General features: G+C 39.2%; 3 protein-coding genes across 4 annotated transcripts in view; 1 reads left to right on the forward strand and 2 right to left on the reverse strand.

The window, feature by feature from the left end:
- Window positions 1-1,475: 1,475 nt before the first annotated feature.
- Window positions 1,476-6,871, reverse strand: LOC110213350 (zinc finger CCHC-type and RNA-binding motif-containing protein 1). Its single transcript, XM_020993649.2, has 2 exons — window positions 6,677-6,871; window positions 1,476-5,337 (listed from the first exon to the last, which is right to left on the reverse strand). The coding sequence occupies exon 2, from the start codon at window positions 4,912-4,914 to the stop codon at window positions 4,261-4,263; it is 654 nt and encodes a 217-aa protein (XP_020849308.1). The 5' UTR covers window positions 4,915-5,337; window positions 6,677-6,871; the 3' UTR covers window positions 1,476-4,260.
- On the forward strand, window positions 6,809-18,547 carry NUDT15 (nudix hydrolase 15). The gene is made up of 3 exons (XM_020993650.2): window positions 6,809-6,999; window positions 11,259-11,455; window positions 15,971-18,547. Exons 1-3 carry the CDS (start codon window positions 6,830-6,832, stop codon window positions 16,108-16,110), a joined length of 507 nt encoding a protein of 168 aa, XP_020849309.1. The 5' UTR covers window positions 6,809-6,829; the 3' UTR covers window positions 16,111-18,547.
- Window positions 18,548-20,916: 2,369 nt separating this feature from the next.
- MED4 (mediator complex subunit 4) overlaps window positions 20,917-26,843 on the reverse strand; it is a 38,428-nt gene continuing 32,501 nt past the window's right edge. For both annotated transcript variants that reach the window (XM_020993753.2, XM_020993754.2), the window contains one exon: window positions 20,917-23,359. In XM_020993753.2, coding sequence (XP_020849412.1) covers window positions 23,187-23,359 — 173 coding nt within the window. In that variant the 3' untranslated portion in view covers window positions 20,917-23,186. The remainder of the gene's footprint in view (window positions 23,360-26,843) is intronic.

A 26,843-nucleotide genomic window follows, 5' to 3' on the forward strand; every position in this document is an offset into this window, starting at 1 on the left:
CCACAGTCTTTCCCCTTTTCCCTCTACCACTTGGACTGAACAGTCCCTCTGGGGTCAACTGGGCAGTTTTTCAAATTACCACAGCTTACAAGGAGAGAGAAAGAAAAGTTCCACATGCACCAAAATGTTCATAGAACCCTCCCTCAGTAATAGCAAAGAACTGGAAATAACACAGATGCCCATGGATTGGGGAATGGCTAACCAAATTTTGGAACATAAAAATAATGGAATAGCAATGCACAAGAAATGACAAGCAAGAAGAATCTAGATTAGCTCGAGATTTGTATGAACTGATACACAATGAAGTAGAACCAAGAAAGCAACATACCAATGATTTTTTAAAAATAATTTCTTAGGGGGGCAGCTATGTGGCGCAGTAGATACAGCACCAGCCCTGAAGTCAGGAGGACCTGAGTTCAAATCCGGCCTCAGACCAAACACTTGACACTTACTAGCTGTGTGACCCTGGGCAAGTCACTTAACCCCAATTGCCTAAAAAAAACCCAAAACACAAATAATTTCTTAGGGCAGCTAGGTGGCACAGTGAATAGAGCACCAGCCCTGAAGTCAGGAGGACTTGAGTTCAAATCTGGCCTCAGACACATAACACTCACTAGCTGTATGACCTTGGGCAAGTCATTTAACCCCACTGCCTCACAAAAATAACAATAATAATAATAATAATAATAATAATAATTTCTCTCGGTAATCTGTGTCTTGGAGACTCAGAGCTCCCCCTTTCCCCAGGCCTGAATTGATTTTATCCTACTCAGGTTTGGGTGGAGACAGACTCCCAAGAATGGCTGTGGTATTTTCTTTGATGGCTGGCAATATTGCCCCCTGTGGACATTATTTTAATATGAGCCATCTCCTAGTGTCAACCAATCACAGTTGACTGGCACCCCTTGGGAACACCTACTCTTTGAAGGGCATATAAACATGTACCTCAAAATCCCAACCTGAGTCAGTGAACTGGCCCCGAGCCCAGTTTTGGACTGAATTCCCATGCAATGTATGTCAAGCCAGCTTGAGAGAAACTAAACCATAGACACATGTACCCCAATTTCATTTGTCTCTTTCTTAGAGCAGGCTCTGTTTCAAATTGGGGTTCATGAGGTTCATGGGGCTTGGGGTTCACAGATTATAACAATTAAAAAAGGAACAATAAAATAAAACTGAACACAGTAATTATAAATACCAAGCTTGACTCCAGAGAAGAGTTAAGAAATTTTATCTCCCTCCATTCACTGAAGTAGGGAAATATGACATGATGTATGCCAATACATCTATTGTAAGACACAGATGTCTGTTGATTTTGTAGAACCACCTCTTTTTTTCCTTTTTAAGACCAAATCTAAAAGAATACCTGAGGTTACCATCATTCTCCAGGCATTTCGATATAGCTGTCATCTACTCTAGTCCTCCCCAACAGGCCCCCCCCCAAATTCAGTAAGTCATCAAGAAATCTGAGAACGTTATAGTTGAAATGTTTTTTTGAATTTAATTGCATATTTATTGAATTACACTAGAGATCATATATTTGATCAGGAACTGCCTTTATATTACCCCTGCAAAGTGGTCATCCAGCCCTCCACCCCTCCTAGTGGGTCAGGATCCCACTATCTTCTGGAGCAACCCCATTCTCTTTATAGATAATTCTGATTCTTAGGAAGGCTCTCCTTAGGTAAAGCCAAGATCTGTTTCTTCAGACCTTCCACTCATTCACTGGTCCTAGCCCTACCCTCTGGAGGTAAGTAAAACAAGTACAATTCTTCTTTATCTTGACTGCCCTCCAAAAAAAAAAGTTATCATTTCTTCCCTAGATTTTTCCCAAACACTCTAGCTGTCTTAATGACCCTTCTCTGCATACACTCCAGCTTGTCAACATCCTTACTAAAATGTGGCACACAGAACCAAACAATACTTCAATGTGGTTCAACCAGGATGGAACACAGTAGAGTAGAACTATCACTTTACTTGCTCTGGAGACAATGCTTCTAAGAATAAAGCCTATAATAAGTTCTGACTCACTAAACCCTAGGAAAAACTTTTTTTTTTGGAGGGGAAACCAACAATTTAATTCAAAAACATTTTTAAACTCTTACTATATATACAAGAAAAGCAGTGAGGTCAGGGCAGTTAGGTGGCACAATGGATAGAGCTCTGGCCTTGGAGTCAGGAGGACCTGAGTTCAAATCCAACCTCAGACACTTGACACTTACTAGCTGTGTGACCCTAGGCAAGTTACTTAACCCCAACTGCCTCACCAAAAAGCAGTGAGGCAATAGTGGATAAGAAAGAGGCCTGAGTCAGGAAGATGGGTTCAAGTCCTGCCCCTAACATATACTCCATCAAGATCTTTTTCACATGAACTGTTGTATAGCCCCATCTCCCACATCCTATACTTGTAGAATTGATTATTTTAACCCAAAGTGTAGCCCTTACTAGTTAAGCCTCTTAAATTATTAGATTTGGCCCATCAATCCAGCTTGTTGAGATCTTTTTAATGTCAATTCTAGCATTTATTAAGTATTCTACTATGTACTAGACATTGTGTAAGGTCACTATAATAGAGAATGTTTAGAGAAAAGAGTGCACAGGAAAGACCCTTGAGATACATCCACAGTTAGGGGGAAGAATATGGTTGATAACCTAGTAAAACTTGGCCTATAGTTCAAAGTATACTGTTTCTACTTTTGGAAAACAGGAAAGTATCTGCCCTTCAGTCCTAGGGCCCCTTTTGTAACCTTTTTAATATAATCTAAAGTGTTTTGGCATTCACACTGACGGGGTTCTTGAGCACCTGTACTCAGACCCCAATTCCAAGATCATATTTTCTCCTTAGCCTCAAAACACTATCCTTGACAGTCTTCTCCCCTGCCCAAAGACCGTATCTCTGACAATAACTCAGGAGTGGGCCCCGTGAGGCAAACTATCCCACTCTCTCTCCCTGTTATAAGAACAAGCTGACCTCTGTAGAACTGCCCTCATATGAATGAGACTATCTTGTATCAACAACACTATCATGCACTGATTCCCACAGTTATTGTAGACTATCCAGAGGTCAAGTTATAGACATCAACTCCCAAAGCTATCTTGTTACAGATGTAACAGACCAAAAATACACCCCTTAGGAACCTTCCTCCCACTGTTTCCAGTAGTAAATAATGCCTGTGACTAATGTTGTAGGTTATCACCTAATCAGCACACTTAGCACTACTTTCCTACTATATAATCTACTACTTTTCCTATATAAGCTTTAGCATCATTCCTGTTAGGTTGCAGAATACCTTAAGGAGCTCTGTCCACCACTGCAAGTTCCCTAGGGAGCTCTGTGCACCATATTGGTGTTATAATAAGCCTTTGCCAACTTGACTTAAAGAATGCTTGAGTCTGTGAATCCATTAAAGACAACCCTGTTCCTGTACCTCAGTCCTTAAGAGTCCTTGAACCTCTCAAACTGCATCAACATCAGCAGGGTCTTTAATTATCTTGGGATGTATTTCATCTGTGACTGGTAACACGAACTCATCAAAGACAGTTTGAAGCCTTATTACTATTTCCCTACTCACCTAGGCAATTGAATAATGATAAGCTATATTTGTTCTAACCTTTCAGGTTCAAAGCTCATTCCCCAAGAGAAAAAAACAAAAGCTGAGTGACTCTACCTTTCCTCCCAGGTCTATTATCATTATCACTGAGGCAAGATTCACAATAGGAATGCTCTCTCTTTTCCTCTACACCTTCCCTGTTTCCTTCAAATCTCAGATAAATACCTGACCTTCTACAGAGAACATTTCCAGATCCCTCCTAATTCCAGCACTTTGCTTCTGTTGATTCTTTCCTATTTATACTGGATATAGCTTGTTGTTATGTAATTGTTTGCATGTTGTCTCCCCCACTAGATTATAAGCTCCTTGAAGACAGGGCCAGTATTTTGCCTACGCTATACAAATATCATTGTTAATGATTTTAAAAGGCTTAGCACAGTGCCTGTTGTTGTTCAGTCAGGTCTGATTCTTCCTGATGCCACTTCCTTCTCCAGTAGATTAAGGCAAATAGAGGTTAAGGGGCTTGCCCAGGGTCACACAGTTCAAATGTGTCTGAGGCCAGATTTTAACTAAGGTCTTCCCAACTCCAGGCCCAATGTTCTTTGTGTCTTAAACAAATAGTAGGTGCTTTTAAAATGTTTATTGACTGATTTTTTTGGTCTGCTTTAATATTTTTATATTTTGGTGATATGTACATAATAAATCAATTTCAATCACTAAGTTCTTCCTCATCACTGAAATATGCACTTTTCTTTATCCTTGGGCGTCTCGAATCATCTGATGTTGAGGGTTCCCCTGCACTGGGCTTCCACCTTTGTTGGTCTTCTTCAATTTTGGCTTGCTGGAAAGCTATGGCTTGGCTGAGGCTATCAAGAGCAGGGTCTTCTCCTTCATCCTCACTTTCTTCCACTTCTTCAATTTCTTCTTCCAGTTCAATAATTTTCTTTCTTTTTTTCTTTTCTTTCTTTTTTGGTGGTTCACGTTCTCCAAGCACATTTTTAGGACAAGCATAACTTAGGTGACCTGTTTCTCCACATTCATAACACCTAGATTTATCAAAGTAGTTGCGCCTTCGGATGAACTCAGCAGCTCTTCCATTGTCAATAGCAATGCTTGCTTTTATCACTCTCCCAAATAACTGCTTCTTGTTTAGTGCCCTCGAACAGTTTTGTGCTGATTCTTTATCCAAAAACAAAATGAATGCAACACCTTTACTCTTCCTGGTATCTTTGTCTTTCATAATAGTAACCTTTACAACTTTTCCATATTTTGAAAATATCCTGTATAAGTCATTGTTTGTTAGAGAAAAAGGCAAGTTGGATACATATACAGTGCTTTTACTTGGTGCTAATCCACCACTCATTTCTCCTCACTTATCTAGACAGCAATGTCCCAGAGCAGAATTCCAAAACTAAGTAGATCAACTCCCTCAGTGACCTGAGACACAATCTTTTGAGTCTGGAGGGTGCTATTCAAGGTGGAGAAAAGGGAAGCAGATAGCAAGATGCTCAGGTAGGACTGGGTTTCCTGGTGGATTACTGGTTGGGGTGTGAGTCATAGGCTGGGGCCACCTTCTGCTCACAGCAAAAGGTGCCAAGAAATCCTTGGAGTTCTGGCACCACTGGAGATTCAATCCGCCTTTACCTCCTTAGCTCCAACAGCATCAGGAGACCACCAGGCCCGGTCCATTGACTGATTGCTTGCTATGATCCTGGGCAAGTTATTTTGGCTCTCAGGGTCTCAGTTCCCTAAGTCTCTTAAAATGAGATTAGACCAGCTTCCTCCTCTGTAAGAGATAAGATAAAAGATAAGAGATAAAGACACCTATTTTATGGGGTTGTGGTGAGGAACAAATTAGGCATAAAGGGCTTTGCAAATCTTAAAGCTCTAAATAAACATTAGTCATTATTGTAATTCTATGAGCTGAGTAGTAACATAATTATGCACTATCAAGTTTAGGAGAATTCCCCTCAACTTTCTTTTTTCTATTCTTTCTACTCTGCCTCCAACAGAATGAACAGTGTCTATTAATCAATCAGTCATTAAACATTTATGAAGCAATTACTAAGTACCAGGTGCTAAGCACTGGGGAGTCAAAAAGAGGCAAAACAGAGTCTGGCCTCAAGGAACTTACAATCTAATAGAGAAGACAACTTGCAAACAAATATATACTAAGCAAGCCATATACAGGATAAATAGGTCATAATTAAGAGGGAAGGCACTAGAATTAAGAGAGGTTGATGAAGACTTCTAGTAAAAGAAGTTATTTCAGCTGGGACTAAAGGAAGCTAGGGAGGTCAGTAGGCAGATCAGAGAATGGTTAGCCCAGGTATGGAGGAACAGCAGCTAGAGAAAATCGTCAGGGCCAAGACTTTTGTTTGTGGAACACCAAAAAGGCCACAGCATGAAGACTGGAAAGGTAGGAGGGGCTAGGTTATGAAGGACTTGCCAAACACAGAATTTTCTATTTGCTCCTAGAGGCAACAGGAAGCCACTGGAGTTAAATATGAATGGGATGACATGACTGGAGCTGGGTTTCAGGAAAATCACTTTGGGATCTGGAGAATGGATTTGGAATGGGGAGAGACCTGAGGCAGGATGACCCACCAGCAGGATACTGCAACAGTCCAGTTGTGACATGATGAGGGCCAGCACTAGAACGGTGGCAGTGTCAGAGACAAGGAGGTGTATGTATACTGGAGAGATGTTGCAAAGGTGAAACTTACAGGCCTTGCCAACAGCATGGATATGGGGGAGAGGAGGAAGAGAGATAATGAGAAATCCAGGATGACTCCTGCATTGTACGCCTGAGGAGGATGGTGCGGTCCTTTACAGTGATAGGGAAGGTCGGGGTGGAGAGACAGGATATTTGGGGGATAATGACAGAATAATTTGAAGTTCAGGATAGACCTTAACGCCTGTTCTAGCATTAACTGGCTGTATGACCTTGGAAAAGTCACTTAATGTCTCTAGGCCTCAGTTTCCTCATCTTTAAGGAACTGAAGCACTCCTAGAACTCAAGGTCCACACCCAAGGATGAGCGAGGGAAGCACAAAGCTACAAGGAAAGGCCGCCACAAGTCCTCTGAAGTCAATACCCCTCCTCAGACCACAAACTTGACCCACCTCCGGCGAGGGCGGCAACAGCAGGCTGCGAGATCCGGGACCTACAGGCGCGCCAGCCGAGGGCACGACGTCCGCGCGAGTCACCAGGTAAGGCGATTGGCGAGCCTTAGAAACGTCACTTCCGGAAGTGCTGCCTCCAGCGGCGCCGTAGGCATGGATCCGGCCACCAGCAAGGAGTCAGGCCGGCTGCGGGGACGGCCGGGGGTTGGCGTCGGGGTGGTGATTACGAGCTCCAGGCACCCTCAATGCGTTCTGCTGGGGAAAAGGAAAGGGTCCGTTGGAGCCGGCACTTTCCAGCTTCCCGGGGGTCACTTGGAATTCGGGTGAGTTCCTTCCGGCGCGCTGCTTCTGGCGTCATTCTGACGTCAGCGCCTCGCGTTCCGGAGGAGGAGGGGCTGGGCGGGGTTAGGCTGATAGCTGTTGGGGGAACTTTCAAGTTCAAGGGAGTTGGGTTTTAATTCGCTAACCACTGCTGGATCTCAATTAATATAAAGAGGTATTCTCCCCAACTTGGTCGCATTACTCGAATTCCCACTGCAAATTTCCACTGGGCTAGAATAATTTATCGTATTTTGTTCGGTCGTTTTAGTCGTGTCCTAGCTCTTCGTGACCCTATTTGAGGTTTTCTGGCAGAGATATTGGAGTGGTTTGCCATTTCCTTCTTAAGCTCATTTTACACATGAGGAAACTGAGGCAAGCAAGGTTAAGTTACTTGCCTGGGGTCACACAGCTCAGGTCTGAGGTCTGATGAACCCAGGTTTTTCTGATTCTAGTCCCGACACTCCATCTACTGCGCCGCCAGTCGAGAGTATGGTACAAGCTATATAAATGTGAGCTGTTATCATCATTATTATTATTAATTGCCTGGCACGTACTAAGCACCATATGTTAGCTATTATTCTTAATTGTAAAGTGATAAGCACAATATTGAGTGCTCTGTGAGTATTATTAATGATTTTAGAAGGCTTAGCGGAGTGCCTCTCATCTTGTTGTGCAGTCGTGTTGGACTCTTTATGATGCCATTTCCATTTCCGATAGATTAAGCCAAACAGGTTAAGTGACTTGCCCAGGGTCTCACAGCTAGAAAGCGTCTGAGGCCCGATTTGAACTCAAGTCTTTCCAACTCTGGGCTCAGTGTTCTATCCACTGAGGCACCTACTGTTAGGTGTGTTACTCTATTCAAATAAACCTGCTTCTCAATGTTGAATGAAATGGACGGAATAAAGCATTTCAGCCCTATGTTGGAAGCAGTGTGCCAAGCTCTAGAGATACAAATAGCCCATCCCTGTTCTTAAATGTTGCCAGATGAATGAATCCAGATGGGAGCCAAGTGTTTGAGAGGCTCAGAGGTAGGAGCAAAGGAAGAACTTTCAAGAATGACATGAGCAGAACCAGGGACACAATTTATACAATGGCAGCAACTGAGAAACAACTTTGAAAGCTGCAAGAACTATGACCCACGTAATGATCCTTCATGATCTGAAGACGTCTGAAGAACATTTGAGGTATAGGTAGGGGAGCAGAAGGAAGAAGGTGTGGGGCAGGTATGTAGGACAGCAGTCACTTTAGCCAATTACTAGTACCACTCCAGAAGAGAATACTACAAGATAAACATGGGGAAGGAGGGTTAAGATTGTAGAGAGCCTTGAATGCCTAACAAAGGATTTTAAACTTTTCCTGCTGGAAGGCACAGAAGGTAGCCAACTCATGAGGAAGATGTCTGAATGTACTTTCCTTTGGGAAAGTTAATCTTTGACCTTTGAAGCTTTTCTTACCAGGCTTTCCATCCATTTTGCAGAACAGGATGAATGAATGAAAAGAGCCTTTGTTAAGCTCTTACTATATGCTAAGCAGTGTGCTAACTTTTGGAGGTAGAAATAGATTGAGACAGTCCCTGCTGTCAAGGAGTTCACACTCTAATTGAAGGAGATAACATGAAAAAGGACAGTTGCAGGGTAGATAGAAGGGCCTGGAAGCCTCAAGAGCATAAAGGGCCAAGGAGATGGCAAGGCCTGGGGTCTTCAGGTTACAAGTGGTCAACTAGCTTTTGCTTGAAGACCTCCAGTGGTCAGACAGGAACCACTACCTCCAGAGGCAGCCCATTCCACTTTGGGACAACTGTCATTGGGAAGAGGTTTTTCCTTTAGTTAAGCCTAAATTTGCCTCTCTGTATCTTCTAGTAATTGCTCCTAGCTCTGCCTTCTGAATCCAAACTAGGAAGTTAAATACCTTCATAACTTAGCCCCCCTTCCTGCCTTTCCAGTCTTCTTACACCTTCCTCCTCCACATACCCTGTGATCCAGTGACACTGGCCTTCTGGCTGTTCCACAAAAAAGCACTCCATCTCTCAGCTCCAGGCATTTTGTCTAGATATCTCATGTATCTAGAATGTTCTTCCTCCCAGATTCTGATTCTGAATTCTGATTCCTCCAGGAATTCTGATTACTGACCTGGATGGCTTCCTTTAAGTCCCAATTAAAATCCCACCTACTACAAGAAGCCTTCCCCAACCCCTCTAAATTCCAGTGCCTACTCTCTGCTAATTATCACCTATTTATCCTGTATATGGCTTGCTTTGTATCTATTTGTTTGTATGTTGGCTCCCTTTAGAGTCCTTCCTTGAGGGCAGGAGCTGTCTTTTGCCTCTTTGTATCCCCAGCACTTAGCACTGAACCTGACACATAGTAGGTACTTAATAAATGTTGATTGATTGAATACTGAACTTTGGGCTATAGCTTTTTAATCTATAAAATGAAAGGTTTGGCCTAGATGAAATTTCACTTTCCTTCCAGGTCTGTTTATCTCTGACTGATGAACTAAAATTATTTAATCACACTTAAAAAAGAATTAAGCCTAATCTCTGTAGACTTAATTGGGTTGCCCCAGGAATCATTAACTTTAACTGTGTGGTAGACAGTTGTAAGATTAGAAAGGTGAAGGTGACTTGCTGAATAAATTGTTTCTGGGTGTTGACTTCAGTGGATATCATAAGATTGATGATTTTTTAAAATTGATTTTTTAAAAAAAATTCAGCTATTTACTTTAATATGGAAAGCTGTAATAATTTATCACTTCCTCCCCAGAGATTGAATCTAGAAGTTAATTAGATGAGCTCTAAAGATGTATAACATTAATAGTGAAGATATATTAATATAGACCTTTTTACCAGAAGCAATACCTTCCTTAACTGTTAGAGACTAGAAATACAGATGAATTGTCCTCAGAATTCAAGATATATATGTGTATGTATATGTGTGTATATACACATATACAGGTGTTTGTGTGTGTATATACCTATATACTTGTGTGTATGTATATATGCATATATACACATACATATATATGTATGTGTGTGTATACTGGCATAATGGCCATTAATCAGCTAATGTCCTTTAGTGATTACTACTTGCCTCATCAGATTAATAATGTATTTGGTTTACTTCATAGTAAACTCTTAGCACAACAAAGAGCATTTTAAAAATAGCTATAGGAACAAAATGAAGTATGAGTAAATATACCTGTAGATCAGCATGCTTTTATTTAGTGCCTATCGTGTGCTAATCACTCCAGATACAAGGACAGAAGTGAAAAAGACCCTTCTCTAAAGGAGTATATAGTCTAGTTAGGTAAGACAATATTTATATAGAGAGGTATACACAAAATACAAGGTAATTTTCACTAGCAGCTGACAGGGGCAGGGAGATGAGAAAAGGCTTCATGAAGTATGTGGCATTTGAGCTGAATCTTGAAAAAAGATAAGTATTCTAAAAGGGTGAGAGGGTACATTTCAGGCATGGGTGGGAGCTGGTGGCCAGGTATGACAAGAGGTGAAGGGCCATATGTCTGACAAAGGAGGAAAGCCAGTTTGCCTGGATTGTAGGGTGTGTAAAGGGGAGAAAGGTAGGAAGGGGAAAACTGAGGAGTTTATATTTAATTCTAGAAGTAATTGGTAGTCATTGGGGTTTACTGAGTAGGGGGTGTGACTTTATGAGAGTCACTTTGGGTAGCTTTGTGGAGGATGGATTGGGAATGGAGGGAGACTTGAGGCAGGGAGACCAATTGAATGGAATGAATTAAGTGAAAAATCATTTATTAAGTGCTTTTTATATGCTAAGCATTATATTAAGTGCTAGAGTTACAGGTAGAGAAAAAAAAGATCATTCCTGCTTTCAAGACGTTCACACTAATTGGATGAGATATCACATAAAAGAGAGTTCAGCTACAGGATGGATAGTAATGCCCAAATAGCCAAAGTAGGTAGAGATGGGGTGGATGGTAGGGCAGTAGTTTACACATGGGAAAACTGAAGAAAAAGAGAGGGATAATAATTTGCCCAAGATAAATACAGCTAGTAAGTGTCAAGCCCAGCTTTTGAACCCTGATTTTTTGACTTCCAAATCCTGCTTTTCTTTGTTTTATTACACTCTAGAATGGCAGGAGCATGGTGGGTTTCCTTCTGAATGTATCATTTTGAGGTTTTTGAACCAATTATAATGATTCTTGCTGTACTCTGAAGTTTTTATTTATTAAAAGTTTTATAAATCAAGGTGAACACTATAGTATACTTCTATTGTCTTTCCAGTGAAAGCTGGGAAGAGTGTGCTGAGAGGGAAACCTTGGAAGAAGCCGCTCTTCACCTGAAAAATGTTCGCTTTGCTTCTGTTGTCAATTCTGTCAGTGAGAAGGATAATTACCATTATGTCACTATATTGATGAAAGGAGAAGTGGACATGGCTTATGATTCAGAGCCAAAGAACACAGAACCTGAAAAAAATGAAGGTAAGTTGGATTTGCAGTGATCTTTATTCTTTGGGGGAAGAATATGAAATTGTGGGTAGAGTATAGTCTTACTCATTAGATTACTTACTTATCTTGTTGGCTTTTGCCACTGTTTTAGACACTGCCATGACTGTAAGCCAGTCATTTCTTTTTCAATTAATTAATTTGCTTATTCATTCATTCATTTATCTGTATTTATTTTTCATTTTGAACATTTATTTCTATAAGATTTTGAGTTCTAAATTTTCTCCCCCTCTTTCCCCTCCTCCTTACCCAAGACAGCGTGCAGTCTGACATAGGCTCTACATATACATTCATATTAAACATATTTTCACATTAGTCAAAGCCATTCATTTAAATCCCAAAATCAAATAAGTATAGCAGTACTTATCAAGAGAGCTTCTACTCATTTAGCACTTTATTGTTCTGAAGGAGCCATAGTCAGAGCAACAAGTAGGGGTCATGTTTCATCTGCCTTCTCCTAAAATGAACAGTGACATGTCCTGAACTCTTTAAGGAAGGAAGACTTTTCTGTACAGATGCTTAACAGACAGGCATTAACACAAGCATTAGCTTAAGCAGAATTAAATTATGATTTATTTAAAGTATGAAAATGTTAATGCTGCTAAATCATAGTTGAATAATTTGAATTCAATTCAAGTATATTCAAATTTATTACCTTTTGATAAAGTTGTATACTTTATCTATAATTTAATTTGTAATTATATATTTATAATCCCTTTGTGGATCTTGAAATCATGTGGCAAGAAGAGTCAAGTTCCAAATTCCTTCCGACTCTAGAAACATAAACCTCATTCTTAGAATTAACAGGGTAATGAGCTCCTTGTTTCTAATGTCTATGGGAATAAATGGATGCTATGGAATAGGCCTTCACTTAACAGCTTAGCCAGCTTAGACCACCATCAGAGCCTTCTAACTGGTCTCCCTGCCTCAAGCCCCTCCCCACTCCCATTTATTCTCCACTCAGCTGCCAGGGTGATTTTTCTAAATGGAACATCTCACCATGGCACAGCCTTTACTTCATGAACTTCCAGTAGTTCTCTGTTACTGTTAGGTAACATAAGGTCCTCTGTTTCTCATTTAAAGTCCTTCACAACCTGACCCCTTCCTACGTTTCCAGCCTTCTTTCACCTGAATCCCTTCCACACATATAATCTAACTTCCCTGGCCTACCTCAGTGTCTCAAGCACAACAGTCCATCTGCCATTTCGGTGCCTTTGTCCCATGTTTTAGAATGTCCCCTCACCTCTGCCTTTTTAGTTTCCCTGGCTTCCTTCAGGGCTCAGCTCAAAACCCACCTTCTGCAGAAGGACTTTCCTAATCTATCTGTGCTATAGACTTTGTTATTTACAAGCTGTCTCCTCCATTTGAATATATGCATCTTGAAGGTGGCATGGTGTTTTTGCATTTCTTTGTATCTCTAGTATTAGCGTAGTTCTTGGCACACAGAGCTTAATAAATCCCTCTGACTGCCTGTCAGATGAGCAGAGGATATCTTGAATCTTCTCTTTTGTGAAAATGGCAGTGCCATCTGGAGGCAGAAATGCTATTTGCTCTTGCATTTGACAGTTATACTATAGTGCTTATCCTTACCATGTGTAATTGAAATAAGCTGATATGATAGTTTTACATAAAAATCTTCCTGTTGCATGTTTTTAAGAAATAACTTGTAGGCATGAAGGCCATGTAGGAATATGAAACATACATGGTATCTTTCATAGTTGTATCACTCACAAAATAATCTTCAAAACCGAAGTTTTTTTCTAATTTTGGAAGGGAGGAACAAAAGTCTTCAGAAACAAAGCTTCCTCACCCTCTGGGATATCAGTGGGTAAACTAACAAGAACTCTAGATCATTCAGAAGCTAATGTGTCATCTTCAGGCAGGCAGGCTAGGGATTGTCAGTATGGTATAGATACTAGTAAGACATTTAACTTATTATTCTAGACATTGTTATCCTGCCTTTTAACCTCCATCTTCTAATCTTCTGTCTCCCAAAAAGAAAAAAAAAGTCAAGGAGGGAAATATGAAAAAGAAGGAAAATTATATTAGCTAGCCCTGGGTCTCAGAATCAGCTAAAAATGGGGTTAGTTTTAAGCAATCACCTCCCCTCAGTTAATAGAATTCATAGAATCTGAAAACTAGAAGGGAATTCAAGCCATCTGCTCAGTGCATAGGTAACCAAGAATCCTTCCTACAATATTCCCAACAAGTGGTTTTTTCAGCCTCTGCTTAAAGACTTTGAGTAAGGAGGAACTCACAGTCTCCTAAGGTAGTCCCAAAACAAAACTACCCATATTTTCTATTTGACAGCCCTTCAAATACTTGGACAGCTCTGATTGCCCCCTTTAAAATTCTCTCCTCCAGTTCAAACATCTCCAGTCTTTAGCTGGGCACATTCTTTAATCTACTCACCAGCCTAATTGCCTTTTCCTGGAAACCTTTTAGCTTCTCTGTTTCTGAAAATGTGATGCCCAGAACCGAATACAAATCTCCAGATGTGGTTTAACCAGGTCAGAGACAGCACGACTATCTTCTACCTCATTTGGAGGCTCTGCCCCTTTTAATGAGGCCTAGTGTAGCATTAGTCTTTTTGGCTGCCATTTCAGGTTAATGACACTTCTTGAGGTTTACAGGCTACTATCTTCCTTTCCCCAAACCCTGCTTCTCCAAGCCTTTCTCATAGGAATTGGATTGAGCAAAACCTTCCTTGTCCTTTATTTGTGAAATTGATTTTTAGAATACAAGTACATAACTATGTTTTTCCTATGAAATTCATTTTATTCAATTCAGTGCATTGTTCTTGTCTGTTGACATCATCTTGGAGCCTTTCTCTGTCATTTATAGTAGATATCCTTGCAAGCTTTGTGTAATCTGCAGTTTGGTTAATGTAGTATATATGTTTTAATCTAAATCATTAAAAAAAATATGGAACCGTTTGGGACCAAGGACAGATCCCCCATTCTCTCCCCAAGAGATCTTCTTCCATGTTGTTATTGACCCAATTAATGACTACTCTCAAGACTGGTCAATTCATTAGTTCTAAATGCTACCTAAATGTACTGTCTGTGTTCTGTATGTTCTAAGTGTACTATCATTTAGCCCTCATCCTCCCATCTTCAGCATAAACATAGCATGAGAGATTATTACATATTTTCTTGGAACTAAGTATACTATGTCTGTGGATTCTCCTGGATTCTACTAGTCTCATTATCCTGGCAGGCAAGACCCATTTCTTGATGAAGACATGACAGTTTTTAGCAATCATTACTTCGTTATGAATGTGTCCTAAAATTTTGCCGGGAAGAGGAGACAAGCTCATCAGCTTCGAGTTTGCAGATTTCATTGTCTTTTTTGAAAGTTGAGACAGTTGTTAGTCCTTTCTTTGGTTCTTTGGAACCTCTTTCATTCTCTAAGATCTTCCAGGGATTGTCAGCAGCAGCTCGACAGGCGCCAGTTCTCTCAGTCCTTTGGCATGCAGTTTATCTGGACCTGGTGACTTGAACTCATTGAGGTCAGCTAAGTTAATAATTCTCTTCCCTATCTTGCCTTGACACTGATTTCTACCCTTTTGTATTCTGTCCTCTGGAAAGAAGACAGGAGTAACTGAGACTTCAGTAGCTCGGTCTTCTCAGCATCCTCAGTTATCATTCTGTCATTTATCCTAAGCAGCATTCCTCCTCCTATTTGATCTTCTACATTGCCTCCAGCAGAGCTGGGGCGAGTGGGCGTGGGAGTAGGGACACAAAAAAAGCTTTGCTGTGCTTAGCATTCATCACCAGCTTTAGCACATTCTAGATTTTGGCTCTCAATAGAATTCTTAGTGAGTTATGCTATCTTTTTGTATTCATCCTCATTTACTTACTCTTATATCTATCTTCTGTTAAAGTCTTTTAAACAATCTGATAATTGGTCTCTTTAGACAGCTCCTTTATTATCATATCGTCATAATTTCTTGTATTTCCCCAAATTTTTTTTTTTTGGCTAGGCAGTGGGGTTAAGTGACTTGCCCAGGGTCACACAGCTAATAAGTGTCATGTGTCTGAGGCCGGATTTGAACTCAGGTCCTCCTGAATCCAGGGCAGAAGCTCTATCCACTGCACCACCTAGCTGCCCCAGAAACTGAGATTTTAATGAAAATAAAGACCTATAATTCCAAAAAAAACTTTCTGGAATTTTGCTTTGCCATTATTTGAATTGATACTGTAAAATATTAAATGTATTTAGTCATATTTTATTTTTTACAATAAGATGGCCCCAGTAAAGTTAACTAAATAAATCACATATTGAACCAGTTTGCTTTAAAAATTATTTCCTTAAGATATTCATGTAAATCAGAAATCATCTTTATTCCTTTAAGTGAAATTATGGTATCACCATTTCATTTTATTTAGGCATTTTTGAATTTTCCTTCCAAAAACATGTAAACTTACCACCATAAACATCTTTTCCCTCCCACCTAATTTTATTTTTTATTTATTTTCTGTTTTCCAGGTTGGGAATGGGTTCCATGGGAAGATTTCCCTCCACTAGATCAACTTTTCTGGGCTTTGCGATGTTTAAAGGAGCAAGGCTACAATCCTTTTAAGGAAGAATTGAATCATCTAGTGGGCTACAGAGGAAGTCATCAATAGAGCACCTGCACATCAATCAGTTCATTTCAGCAAGGAAAGTTATAGAGTATACCAGAAAACCTCAAGTGTTCTAGAAAACAGTGAAGCTTCCAACAGAAGATTAGTAGCTTATGTATTCTGGTAGCAAATTAAGTGAGGCTACGTAAAAGTAGAGAGTTGGCTTCAGAGGGGGGAAGACTTGGGCTCAGCCATTTTCAAGTTAGGGGCTGTTTGCCACCTCAGAGTATACAACATAGTATATAACAGACTGGAAGTGAGACTGGAACTCCCATGAGGTAACCCTCCCACACCCTACCCCTCAACAAGGCAGGTCAGCACCTTCTCTGTTACTGTAGTTTTAGAAAGTTGCCAAAGCTATGAGAGGGTCCACAGCCAGGAAGCGTTTGTTAACGGAGACTGCATTTGAACCCAGGTCACAATCTCTAAAATAAGAGGATTGGATTAGATAACTTTATGGTCCATTTCAGCTCCATCTATGGTCTTGTGATCTTATTCATGGAAAACAGTCCCTCCTGTCTCAGGAGACTGCTTCTGCAGTTTTAAAATGCCAGCAAGTCGAGATTTTGTGATTGTAAGGGTAGCAGTTCCTCCATGAGACAGGGGCCTGAGGCACAGACAAAAAGGGACTTTATTTCTCAAATGGGATTTTAGTCTTAAACTAGGGATGAACTAGCAAAAAACCAGTGAGCTTGTGTTTTTCTTTTTTTTTTTTCATTTTTATTTTATTTTTAACTTATGGAATAAAACATAACATGACAAAACGTGATTGCACATGAAACTGCAAGTCTATTGTATACAATTTGCTATTCTTTTTAAATATAGAATACAATTATTATATAAATTTCTTTTTTTCTTTCCTCTCCCTTCCAACCTAGAGAAGGTAACCATTAGATACAAATGTGTGTCTGTGTGCGTATATACTTCTATTTATCAGTTCTTTCTCTGGATAGAAATAGCATCTTCTTTCATACGTCCTTTGTAGTTAATTTCTAAGTCAAAATGACTTAGTTGCTCAAAGTTGTGCTTAAAACAATGTTGCTGTTACTGTATGCAGTGTTCTCTTGGTTCTGCTCATTTCTTTCTTCATTATTTCATGCAAGCCTAGCCACGTTTTTCTAAGATCATCAAATTCATCATTTCTTATAGCACAGTAGTATTCCATCATGATCATCTACTACAATTTATTCAGCCATTCCCCAGTTGACTGGCATCCCCAAAATTTCTAGTTCTTTGCCACCAAAGAAAGCTACTATAAATATTTTAGAGCATATAAGTCCTTTTCCTTTTTCCCTAATCATCTTTGGAAATAGACCTACTAGTGGTATTGATGGATTTGAGGTTATAGGCAGTTTAATAACTCTTTGGGCATAATTCCAGATTGTTTTCCTTAAATGGTTCCATCAGTTCATAGTTCCACCAACAATGAATTAGTGTCTTGATTTTTCACATCCCCTCCAACATGTCACTTTCCCTTGATCATGTGTTTTTCAATGTTTGTTCCGTGAAGCCTTGGTGCTCTGCAAAGACAAACAAATTACAATGATGGACAGACGGGCCCGGCCAGTACATCTGTTTTGCTGTGACAGTTTCTCATAAAATGTGCATTTAGTCATTGTGGATAACCATAGTATTTGGTTGAAATAAATTATGGTACTAAAGTGTTAGGTTTTTATTGGAATAGAATCGATCACTGAATATGCCTAATAGTATATCAGTAGTTCATGAAAAACTATTAATGCCTGTTTATTATCTTTAGTGTTTTTTTTAAGTAGATTTATTTTCATATCAATTTCCATTTTTGGTAATTAAGTAAAATCACGATAATTGAAAATATAAGAAGGCAAAAAAAGTAAGCAAAACTTAGCTGTGGTGCAGGGGGAAAAGTGTTAAATTTGCAATCAGTGGAACTCACTTCAAATCCTAGCTGTTACTATATATCTGACCCTAGCCATGTCATGTCACCTCCTCTGGGCCTTAGTTTATTCATCTGTAAAAGGAGGGGATTGGACTAGATGCTTTCTGAAGTCCCTTGCAGCTCTAAGTCTGTGGTCCTCTGAACTCTGACATGAAACACACCTCCACAAAGCTAGTAAGGAGACGGCATTCCAAAAGGAGATGAAATACAAACAGGAAGCCCAGTGGCAAACCTTAGTCCCCTGTGTTGAACCTTGGAGAGAGTCACTTGACTTCCCTGGTTCTCAGTTTCTTCATCTGTGAAGTGAGGGAACTGGACTAGAGGCCCTCTGAGGTCCCTGTCACTCAATATTATGTGATTTTACAATGCTGCCTTCTCCAATGTAATTTTATTTCAAGTTCCTTGATTCTTGCAAAATATCGTTGCACTTAGAAAGCAGAATTCAAAATTTGTAAGTGAAAGTATTGTGGAATAATCCCAGTTGAATGGAAAATAAAGAAATGTGAAGTATTTTATGTGAAATCTTGTGTTTAGTGTTGTCCTAATCATAAAACACTGTAGCAAACAATTCCATCTTTCTCACCCAATATTAGATTTATAATAAAGTTAGTATGAACAGACATATTTATTAGTTTAAATTAGCTTAAGTTATTTGGTCTCATATAGGACACAACCTCTTCTTCTCCATCCTTTAACAAAAGCTTTCCTCCAGGCTTGGAGACCTCCAAGGTGTGACCTGGCTGCAGCCTAACTTTCTGAGGTAGTTCATGTTATTCTCCTGGCACTCTACATTCCAACCAAACTGGCCTACTTAGAAAACCTCCCTGTTGTAAGTCAGACCTGACTCAGACTAGTATGGTGGTTTAAGTTTGGGATTAGAAAAAAATGAGATATTTGTAAACTATCAAATATTTTAAAAAGGAAGCTTATTTAGTCATATAACATGGAAAGAAGAATCAATGAGGAAACAGTACTGATTCAGTTCAGTGCGACTTCCCTGCTTCTCGGTTGGCCTTGAGGTCAATACCTTTAAAAAAAAAAACTAGCAAGCCTGGAGATACTGTCCTCCTATGCCCCAGTCTTGGCAAGGCAAGGTCTTAAATGTTTTCTAAAGGACCACTTAAAGGCTTTAGGGCTGCTGATGTACAGCCTTCGTCTAAGGGGTGTGAGAAATCTGGTTAGCTAGCATTGGAAAAGCTTAATGGAGGTAATATGGGAGAGAACAAAGACCAGAAATCCCAAATTTCGTTTCCGCCTTTCAGAAAGTGCTTCTTATCTTGACAATTTTGTCAATCTCTGTGGTTCACAGTGGGTCTCCCAAAGTAAAGGGTGATTTTGAGTTGGAGTAACATACCAGGAACATCAGATCAGATCCACAAAGAAGATAGTCTCCAGCTGACTTGCCAATCGTCATCATATCTGTCACCAGGTATCAGCCAGGACCTGCCCTTCCTTGGGAGTACCATGGCTTTGACCTCTGCTCAGTGATGGTTCTCATTTTTCTTAGGGGTAACTTAGAAAGCAAGGGACTCTTCCAATTATATCCAAGCCATACTGGGAATCCCAGTTATTACGGGATACTATCCTGGCACAGTGTGGGTACATCAGTTCCAGGCTACGGTAAACAAAAAGGTTTATATTAGACTTGACTTTGCTGTTGCCCAATTCCATCCTTGAAACCTGTAGCACTGTTACTTTCCCTGGGCCCTGTGCTACTCCCCCACACCTCTGCCCACTATGGCATCCCAAGCAAGGGATGTTTGGCCACTGGTGGAGATAGGTCAGTTCACTGCCACAGACAGTCCTGTCACCCTATCTTAAGCTGGGGATCCACTGGGATCCCCTCTTTAGGGGCCCTCTCCCACACTTCACTGGAAGCCCCAGAGAGGTTACACCTCAGAGAAATTGAAGTTGAAACTGTTTTACACTTTTAAAACTGATGTAACCTTACCCTGTACTGGGCTACTCAACATGAGTGCATTTGGCACATTTCTTCAGCTCTGATTTCAGAAAAGTCTGTAGGTCCTTGGGAGTAATAAAGCATTATTTTTTTGTGGAAGTACACTTACCTCGGCCTCAGGTATGTTATAAAATATTAGGATGTTATCATTTCGGTATTCTAGTCTGGAAACCTTTTAATATTTTAATCAAAAGCTCAAATCAATTTTTGGAAACAAGTCAAAGTCCTGGGAGGAACAGTGGTCTCCCCAAAAACAGAATTAGTGGCAACCAGATAAAACACAAGGGACCTCCTTTTAATCAATTAAGAGCAGTACCTCTTTCTCTACCCTTGAACAGAATGAATGCATTTAGGAAAATGATCCTCTAGGGTATGCCTAAATTGCAATTGTTCTATATTCAAATCCCATTTCTGATGCTCACTACCTGTGACCTTGAGTAAGTCTCTTCTTGTGCCTATTTCCTCAACTCTGAAATGAGGAGTTTGGCCTAGATGGCCTCTGGGATTTTACTTCCAGCTTTGAAACCAAAGATCCTATGAAATCACTAAAAAATTCTAATGCAAACTGTACCCAAGCCTGTAAATATTGTAAATAGAAAATGATTTGGGTCAGAAGGATTTACAGCTAGCAGGGGAAACTGCTCTTTGTATTTCTCCCTAAGCAGAGATGCTTGGGATTGGGCAGGTAGGTGATGCAGTAGATAGGGGGCCAAGTCTGAAGTAAGGAAGACTCATCTTCCTGAGTTCAAACCTGGCCTCGAACACTTAACTGGTTGTGTGACCCTGGGCAAATCATTTAATGCCATTTCCCTCTGTTTTCATCTGTAAAATGAGCTGGAAAAGGAAATGGCAAACCACTATCGCATCTTTGCCAAGAACACCCCAAATGGTATCTTAAAGAGTCGGACGCAACTAAATCAACACAACAAGAGATGCTTAGACTTATTTAATTAATATTTTTGATTGATTTGTGCCAAACAAGTAATGAGTTTTTCTTCTACATTTAAGTGTCTCCTCTAGAGTCTTACATCAAAGAATTCCAATAAAGTCCATATGGCACAATTCACAATTGCGCCGCCCCCCCAAGTGCCATATGAAAAAATCACAAGCAGTTCATTTAGTAGTTTTTAGACGATCCCAAAATTCAAGTCTGAGAAGTAAACAAACCCAACTACCATAGCCAGTGGGTTAGGAGATCACTACTACTTTAAAGTACAAAAACTGTGAAAATTCTACAAATGAGTTTACAGCATTCACTGGGATGTCGTTCTTAAAGGTGCTGGGCATATTCACATCTGTCTAGTTGCTGAATATCCAACAAAATGCCCCTTAATCCTCCTAGGGTCAGTCAGGGATGCCTCAAAGTATGCAACACTGCCAGAATCATGGAAGCTACCTGGGGAATCACACTTCTGCCACAAGCTCATCCAATCCAATCCTAATGACTATGGCAACTGTTTGTCTCGAGTGAAATTTAACAAAAAGATAAACTAAAACAATTATCCAAGCAAGATATCATTTATTAATAGGGGTATGCAACCTGGTAATAAAGGGGTCCATGGCCTGCCTCCATTTGTTGGCCTCCAGAGTGAAGGCCAACAACGCCTTTTAAACCTAATGTGTCTTCCTTCTGATTTGCCTGGCAAATCATCACTGGGATCTCCCCTGGCAAATGCAAGGCTATCCAGATTAGCAGGCATTTTTATGAGGAGGTGGGTTGTGTTCTCAGCTCCTCCTTATTCGTCACTGGAAGGCAGGACTAATCTTCAGGTGATAGGAAAGTGGGCTAGCCTTCAGATGTGGCCCCTCCCTAACATCTAACGCTGGTTACTTTATGAGACCGAGTTGCCTCCAGCAATCTTGGCCAGAAAAACAAAAACCATCTCAATCAAGTTCATTCTTTGGTTTGGTGTCCCCCATGTAGACCAAGTCACCCCTAACTTTGATTAGAAAGCAAGGATAAGAGATTTATCCGCTGGAGAGGGCCTAGCTCAATCCCTCCTTTCAGGGTAAACTGCTTTTAGAAGTGGGGTGTGACAAAATGAAGGAAAGGATGGATTACAGAGTAATATTGTTAAATAATACAGCAAAATATTAATTTTCCTCATATTGTAGGGCAGGTCTGACAGGCTAATCTGGTGGTTCAGGTTTGGGACTGGAACAAAATGAGACATTTTCTAGACCATCTAACAATTAACCAAAGGAAGTTTAGTTAGCCATAGCATGGAAAGAATACTCAGCAAGCAATATGCCGTTAATTCAGTTGACTGCAGCTTCCCTGTTTTGGCTCAGTCATGGTGGTCTTTAAGTCAGAAACCTGAGAAAGAAGCTCCTGACTCCCAGTATGCTGACTGTTTTATGTAGGCCACCAAGTGTCTTGTCTATGTATTGAAATCCCGAGTATGGTTTTTCAATACTTTTAAGGAAAAACTAGTCTCACTTGGATGGATCAGGGCCCTAGGAGATATTTCTCTTACATTTGATCTCCTGTTTCTATACTTTTTCACAAGCTATTTATTCCTCCTCTTAACCTGTCCATGCCTAGAATGCACCAGTACTCCCTTCTTGGTACAAAATTATGATCAATATTCAGAGTAAGATATATTCCACCAGAAATAATTTTCCATCTTCCATTAAAAGTACTGTTTATACTTTTAAATGTAATGGTGAGTTTATTTACAAAAACATTTACGTTAATTACACATGAAACTCTCACTTCATTACTGTACCCTTGAGATAGTAATGAAATACAATTTTCAAGCAAAAGACAGTAAGTAAACTTTGCTTTCAAATGAGATGTTTGGTTATGTCTTTAAAACATGTAATAAGTTCACAGATCTATGAGACAGTAGAGCTGTTAGCAAAACACCTAAGTGTCATTCATTTTTCTACAGCCTCCTATCCAGTTACATTAGTCCAATGTAACTGGAACAGGCCTGGAAAAGACAGCTCTTAAGGCATATCCTCCAGAAAACTGAAAAATTTACTCCAATAATGAAAGTCACACCAACCACTTTAATAAATACTTTGTACTGATGGGGTGGATCTGAAATCATGATTTTGATTATGAAAACAAAGTCCACGGAGGTACTGAACAGGCTGAACATTTACACAATAGACAACTGTTACAGGTTTTTGGTTCTGCATGCTTGTTTCAGTATTTCTGTGATCAGAGTAGTACATTTTTCTCTGGCATGGCTCTTAATCAGAGTCACTGCTGCTACTTGAGGAGTCTGTCGACATGACTTCCACATCATCTTCGTTTTCCTTATTGTGCCCAGGTGGCTCCAACATAAAGTCATTGCTGTGATTTGGAGGCAACATGTTAACTGACATATCACTTGACTGCCATGGGTATTGTGGAGCAAGAACATCTGGAAAAAAAAGATCATTTTAATCTAATTTGTCTATCTTCTTTTTAACAGGGAAAACTATTTGTAACTAAAAACAAACAAACTGAAAAACCTGACAGAAATAACCAAAATCTAATATTTATAAGGTAACAGTTCTATTTTATCAGCTGGGAGTAGGTTGTCCAAGCAGCTAGGTGGCACAGTGGATAGAGTGCCAGGCCTGGAGTCAGGAAGACTCATCTTTCTGAGTTCAAATCCAGCCTCAGATACTTGCTGTGTGACTCTAGGCAAGTCACTTAACCCTGTTTGCTTCAGTTCCTCATATATAAAATGAGCTGGAGAAGGAAAGGGTAAACCACTCCAGTATCTTTGCCAAGAAAAAAAAATGGGGTCGTGAAAAGTCAGACATGATTGTAATCACTAAACAACAACATAAAATGCCATCCAAAGAGATGTGCCAGATAAAACAATTCATGTCATAAAACCACACTTCTATGAAAATATAATGCTTGGCATTCAGCTAAAATAAAGAATTTTTGAATAAGTTCCAAATGTTTAAATATAAATCAAGTGTTTCTAATATGATAAAGTGTCAAAAATAGGGTTGGTCACTATAATTATTTAGAAAGTAGAAGTGGCAATGAGGGGAGCTGCTCTTCTGGAAATACTTCTCTGATCAACAAGAAAGAATCAATTGGCAACATGGAGGTGGCATTGAACCTTGGAAGAAAGTGATCAAATCACCTTGGAGTTGAAGAGGCTTATTCTTATAGTTAGATAATCTACAAGGGAATGTGACTCAGAAAGGATGGGAGAGTTTAAAAATTAATCTATGATTATGATTGTTAACTTAATGAGGCACAAAAGGAAGAGATAGACGTCAAGAAACCAACTGTAGCTCTCCAAGCTGAGATTAAAAACAGGAAGTATATGTCAAAGATGGGTTGAAAATAACTAAGGTTTAGTAGAGAGATAGATGTGTAATAATGGTGTTACAAAATGGCACTAGAAGAAAGAGGGGGAAATTGAATGGGATAAATTATTCCACATAAAAGAGGCATGAAAGAGCTGTTATAATGGAGGGGCGTGAGTGGGCAAAGCTTAAACCTTACTCTCATCTAAATTGGCTCAAAGAGTCAATAATATACACACTCAGGTGGATATAGAAATCTATTGTACCCTACAAGGAAGTAAAAAGGGATGGAAATAATAGAAGGGGGGGAGGGAACTGACAAAAGGGAGAGTATTTTGGGGAAGGCAGTGATCAGAAGTAAAACACTTGTGAGAAAGGAAAGGGGGGGGTGTAAGAGAGAGGGGTGGGAATAAACAAGTGAAAAATAGCACAGAGGATAACACAGAGTTACAACTACAAATGTGAATGAGATGAACTCTCCCATAAAATCAAAGCAGATAACAGAATGGGTTATAATATGTTGTTTACAAGAAACACATCTGAAGCAGAGAGACACACATATGGTAAAGGTAAGGAACTGGAGCAGAATCTATTATGCTTCAGCTAAAGTAAAAAAAGCAGGGATAGCAATCTTATCTCAGACAAAGCAAAGGCAAAAATAGATCTAATGAAAAGAGATAAAGAAGGAAACTATATCTTGTTGAAACAATGAAGTCATATCAGTACAAAACATACTATGCACCAAATGGTATAGCATCTACATTTTTGAAGAAGTTGAATAAGTTACAGGAGGAAATAGATAATAAAACTATACTACAGTGGGGGACCTCAACTTTCCCCTCTCATAACGAAGCAAATAAAATTCTGGAAAAGTGAGATATGATAGACCCCTGGAGAAACCGAATGGGAACAGAAAGGAATATACCCTTTTCTCAACAGTACATGGCACTTACACAAAAACTGATCATATATTAGGACATAAAAACCTTACAACCAAATGCAGAAAAGCAGAAAGAGCAAACACATCCTTTTCAGATCATAATGCAATAAAAATTACATTCAATAATGGACAATGGAAAGAAAGATTAAAAATTAATTGGAAATTAAATGATCTAATACTAAAAAACAAGTGGGTTAAAGAATAAATCACAGAAACAATTGATAATTTCATTAAAGAAAATGACAACAATGAGCAACATACCAGAATTTATGGGATGCAGCCAAAGCAGTACTTATGGGAAAATTTATATCTCTAATTGCTTACATCAATAACCAGGAAAAAAAGCAGATCAATGAATTGGGCATGCAACTAAAAAACTAGAAAAAGAAATTTAAAATCCCCAATTAAATACCAAATCAGAAATTCTGAAAATCAAAGGAAAGATTAATAAGACTGAAGTTAAGAAAACCATTGACTAATAAATAAAACTAGAAACTGGTTTTATGGGGGTAAAAACAATAAAACAGATAAACCATTGGTTAATTTGATTAATAAAAGAAGAAAACCAAATTACTAGTATCAAAAATGAAATGAATGAATTCACCACCAATGAAGAGGAAATTAAGACAATTAGGAGTTAGTTTTCCCAATTATAGGCCAATAAATTTGACAATCTAAATGAAATGGATGAATATCTATAAAAACCTAAATTACCCAGATTAACAGAAAAAGAAATAAAATAATTAAATAACCCAATGTTAGAAAAAGAAATTGAACAAGCCATCAATGTACTTCCTAAAAAAAATCCCCAGGACCAGATAGATTCACAAGCAAATTCTACCAAACATTTAAACAATTAATCCCAGTACTATATAAAGTATTCAGAAAAATGAGTGAAGGAGTTCTACCAAATTCCTTTTATGACACAAATATGGTGCTGACACCCAAACCAGGAGAAGCCAAAACAGAGAAAGAAAATTATAGACCACTTTCCCTAATGAATATCGATGCAAAAATTTTAAATAAAATAATTACAACAACATTTCACAAGGGTCATGCACTATGACCAAGTGGGATTCATACCAGGAATTCAGGGCTGGTTCAAATAAGGAAAACTATCAGCATAAATGACCATATCGATAACAAAACCCACAGAAATCATATGATTATCTGAAGAAATGCAGAAAAAGCCTTTGACAAAATACAGCACCCATTGCTATGAAAAACATTAGAGAGCACAGGAATAAATGGAGCTACCTCAAAATGATAAGTAATATTTACCTAAAACCATCAGCAAGCATTATCTGTAATGGGAATAAGCCAGAAGCCTTCCTAATACAATCAGGGGCGAAGCAAGGATGCCCATTATCACCTCTATTATTTAATACTGTATTAGAAATGTTAGCTGTAGCAGTACAAGAAGAAAAAGAAATGAAAGGAATTGGAATAGGCAATGAGGAAACAACTATTACTCTTTGCAGCTGATATGATGTTATACTTAGAAAATCCTAGAGAATCAACTAAAAAACTACTTGAAATTATTAACAACTTTAGCGGAGTTGCAGGATATAAATTAAACCCACATAAATCATCAGCATTTTTATATATTACTAATAGAATCCAGCAGCAAGAAAGAGAAATTACATCTAAAA

The sequence above is a fragment of the Phascolarctos cinereus genome, unplaced genomic scaffold, assembly GCF_003287225.1.
Source record: "Phascolarctos cinereus isolate Bilbo 61053 unplaced genomic scaffold, phaCin_HiC Scaffold_726;HRSCAF=1367, whole genome shotgun sequence".
NCBI classification, from domain to species: domain Eukaryota; kingdom Metazoa; phylum Chordata; class Mammalia; order Diprotodontia; family Phascolarctidae; genus Phascolarctos; species Phascolarctos cinereus.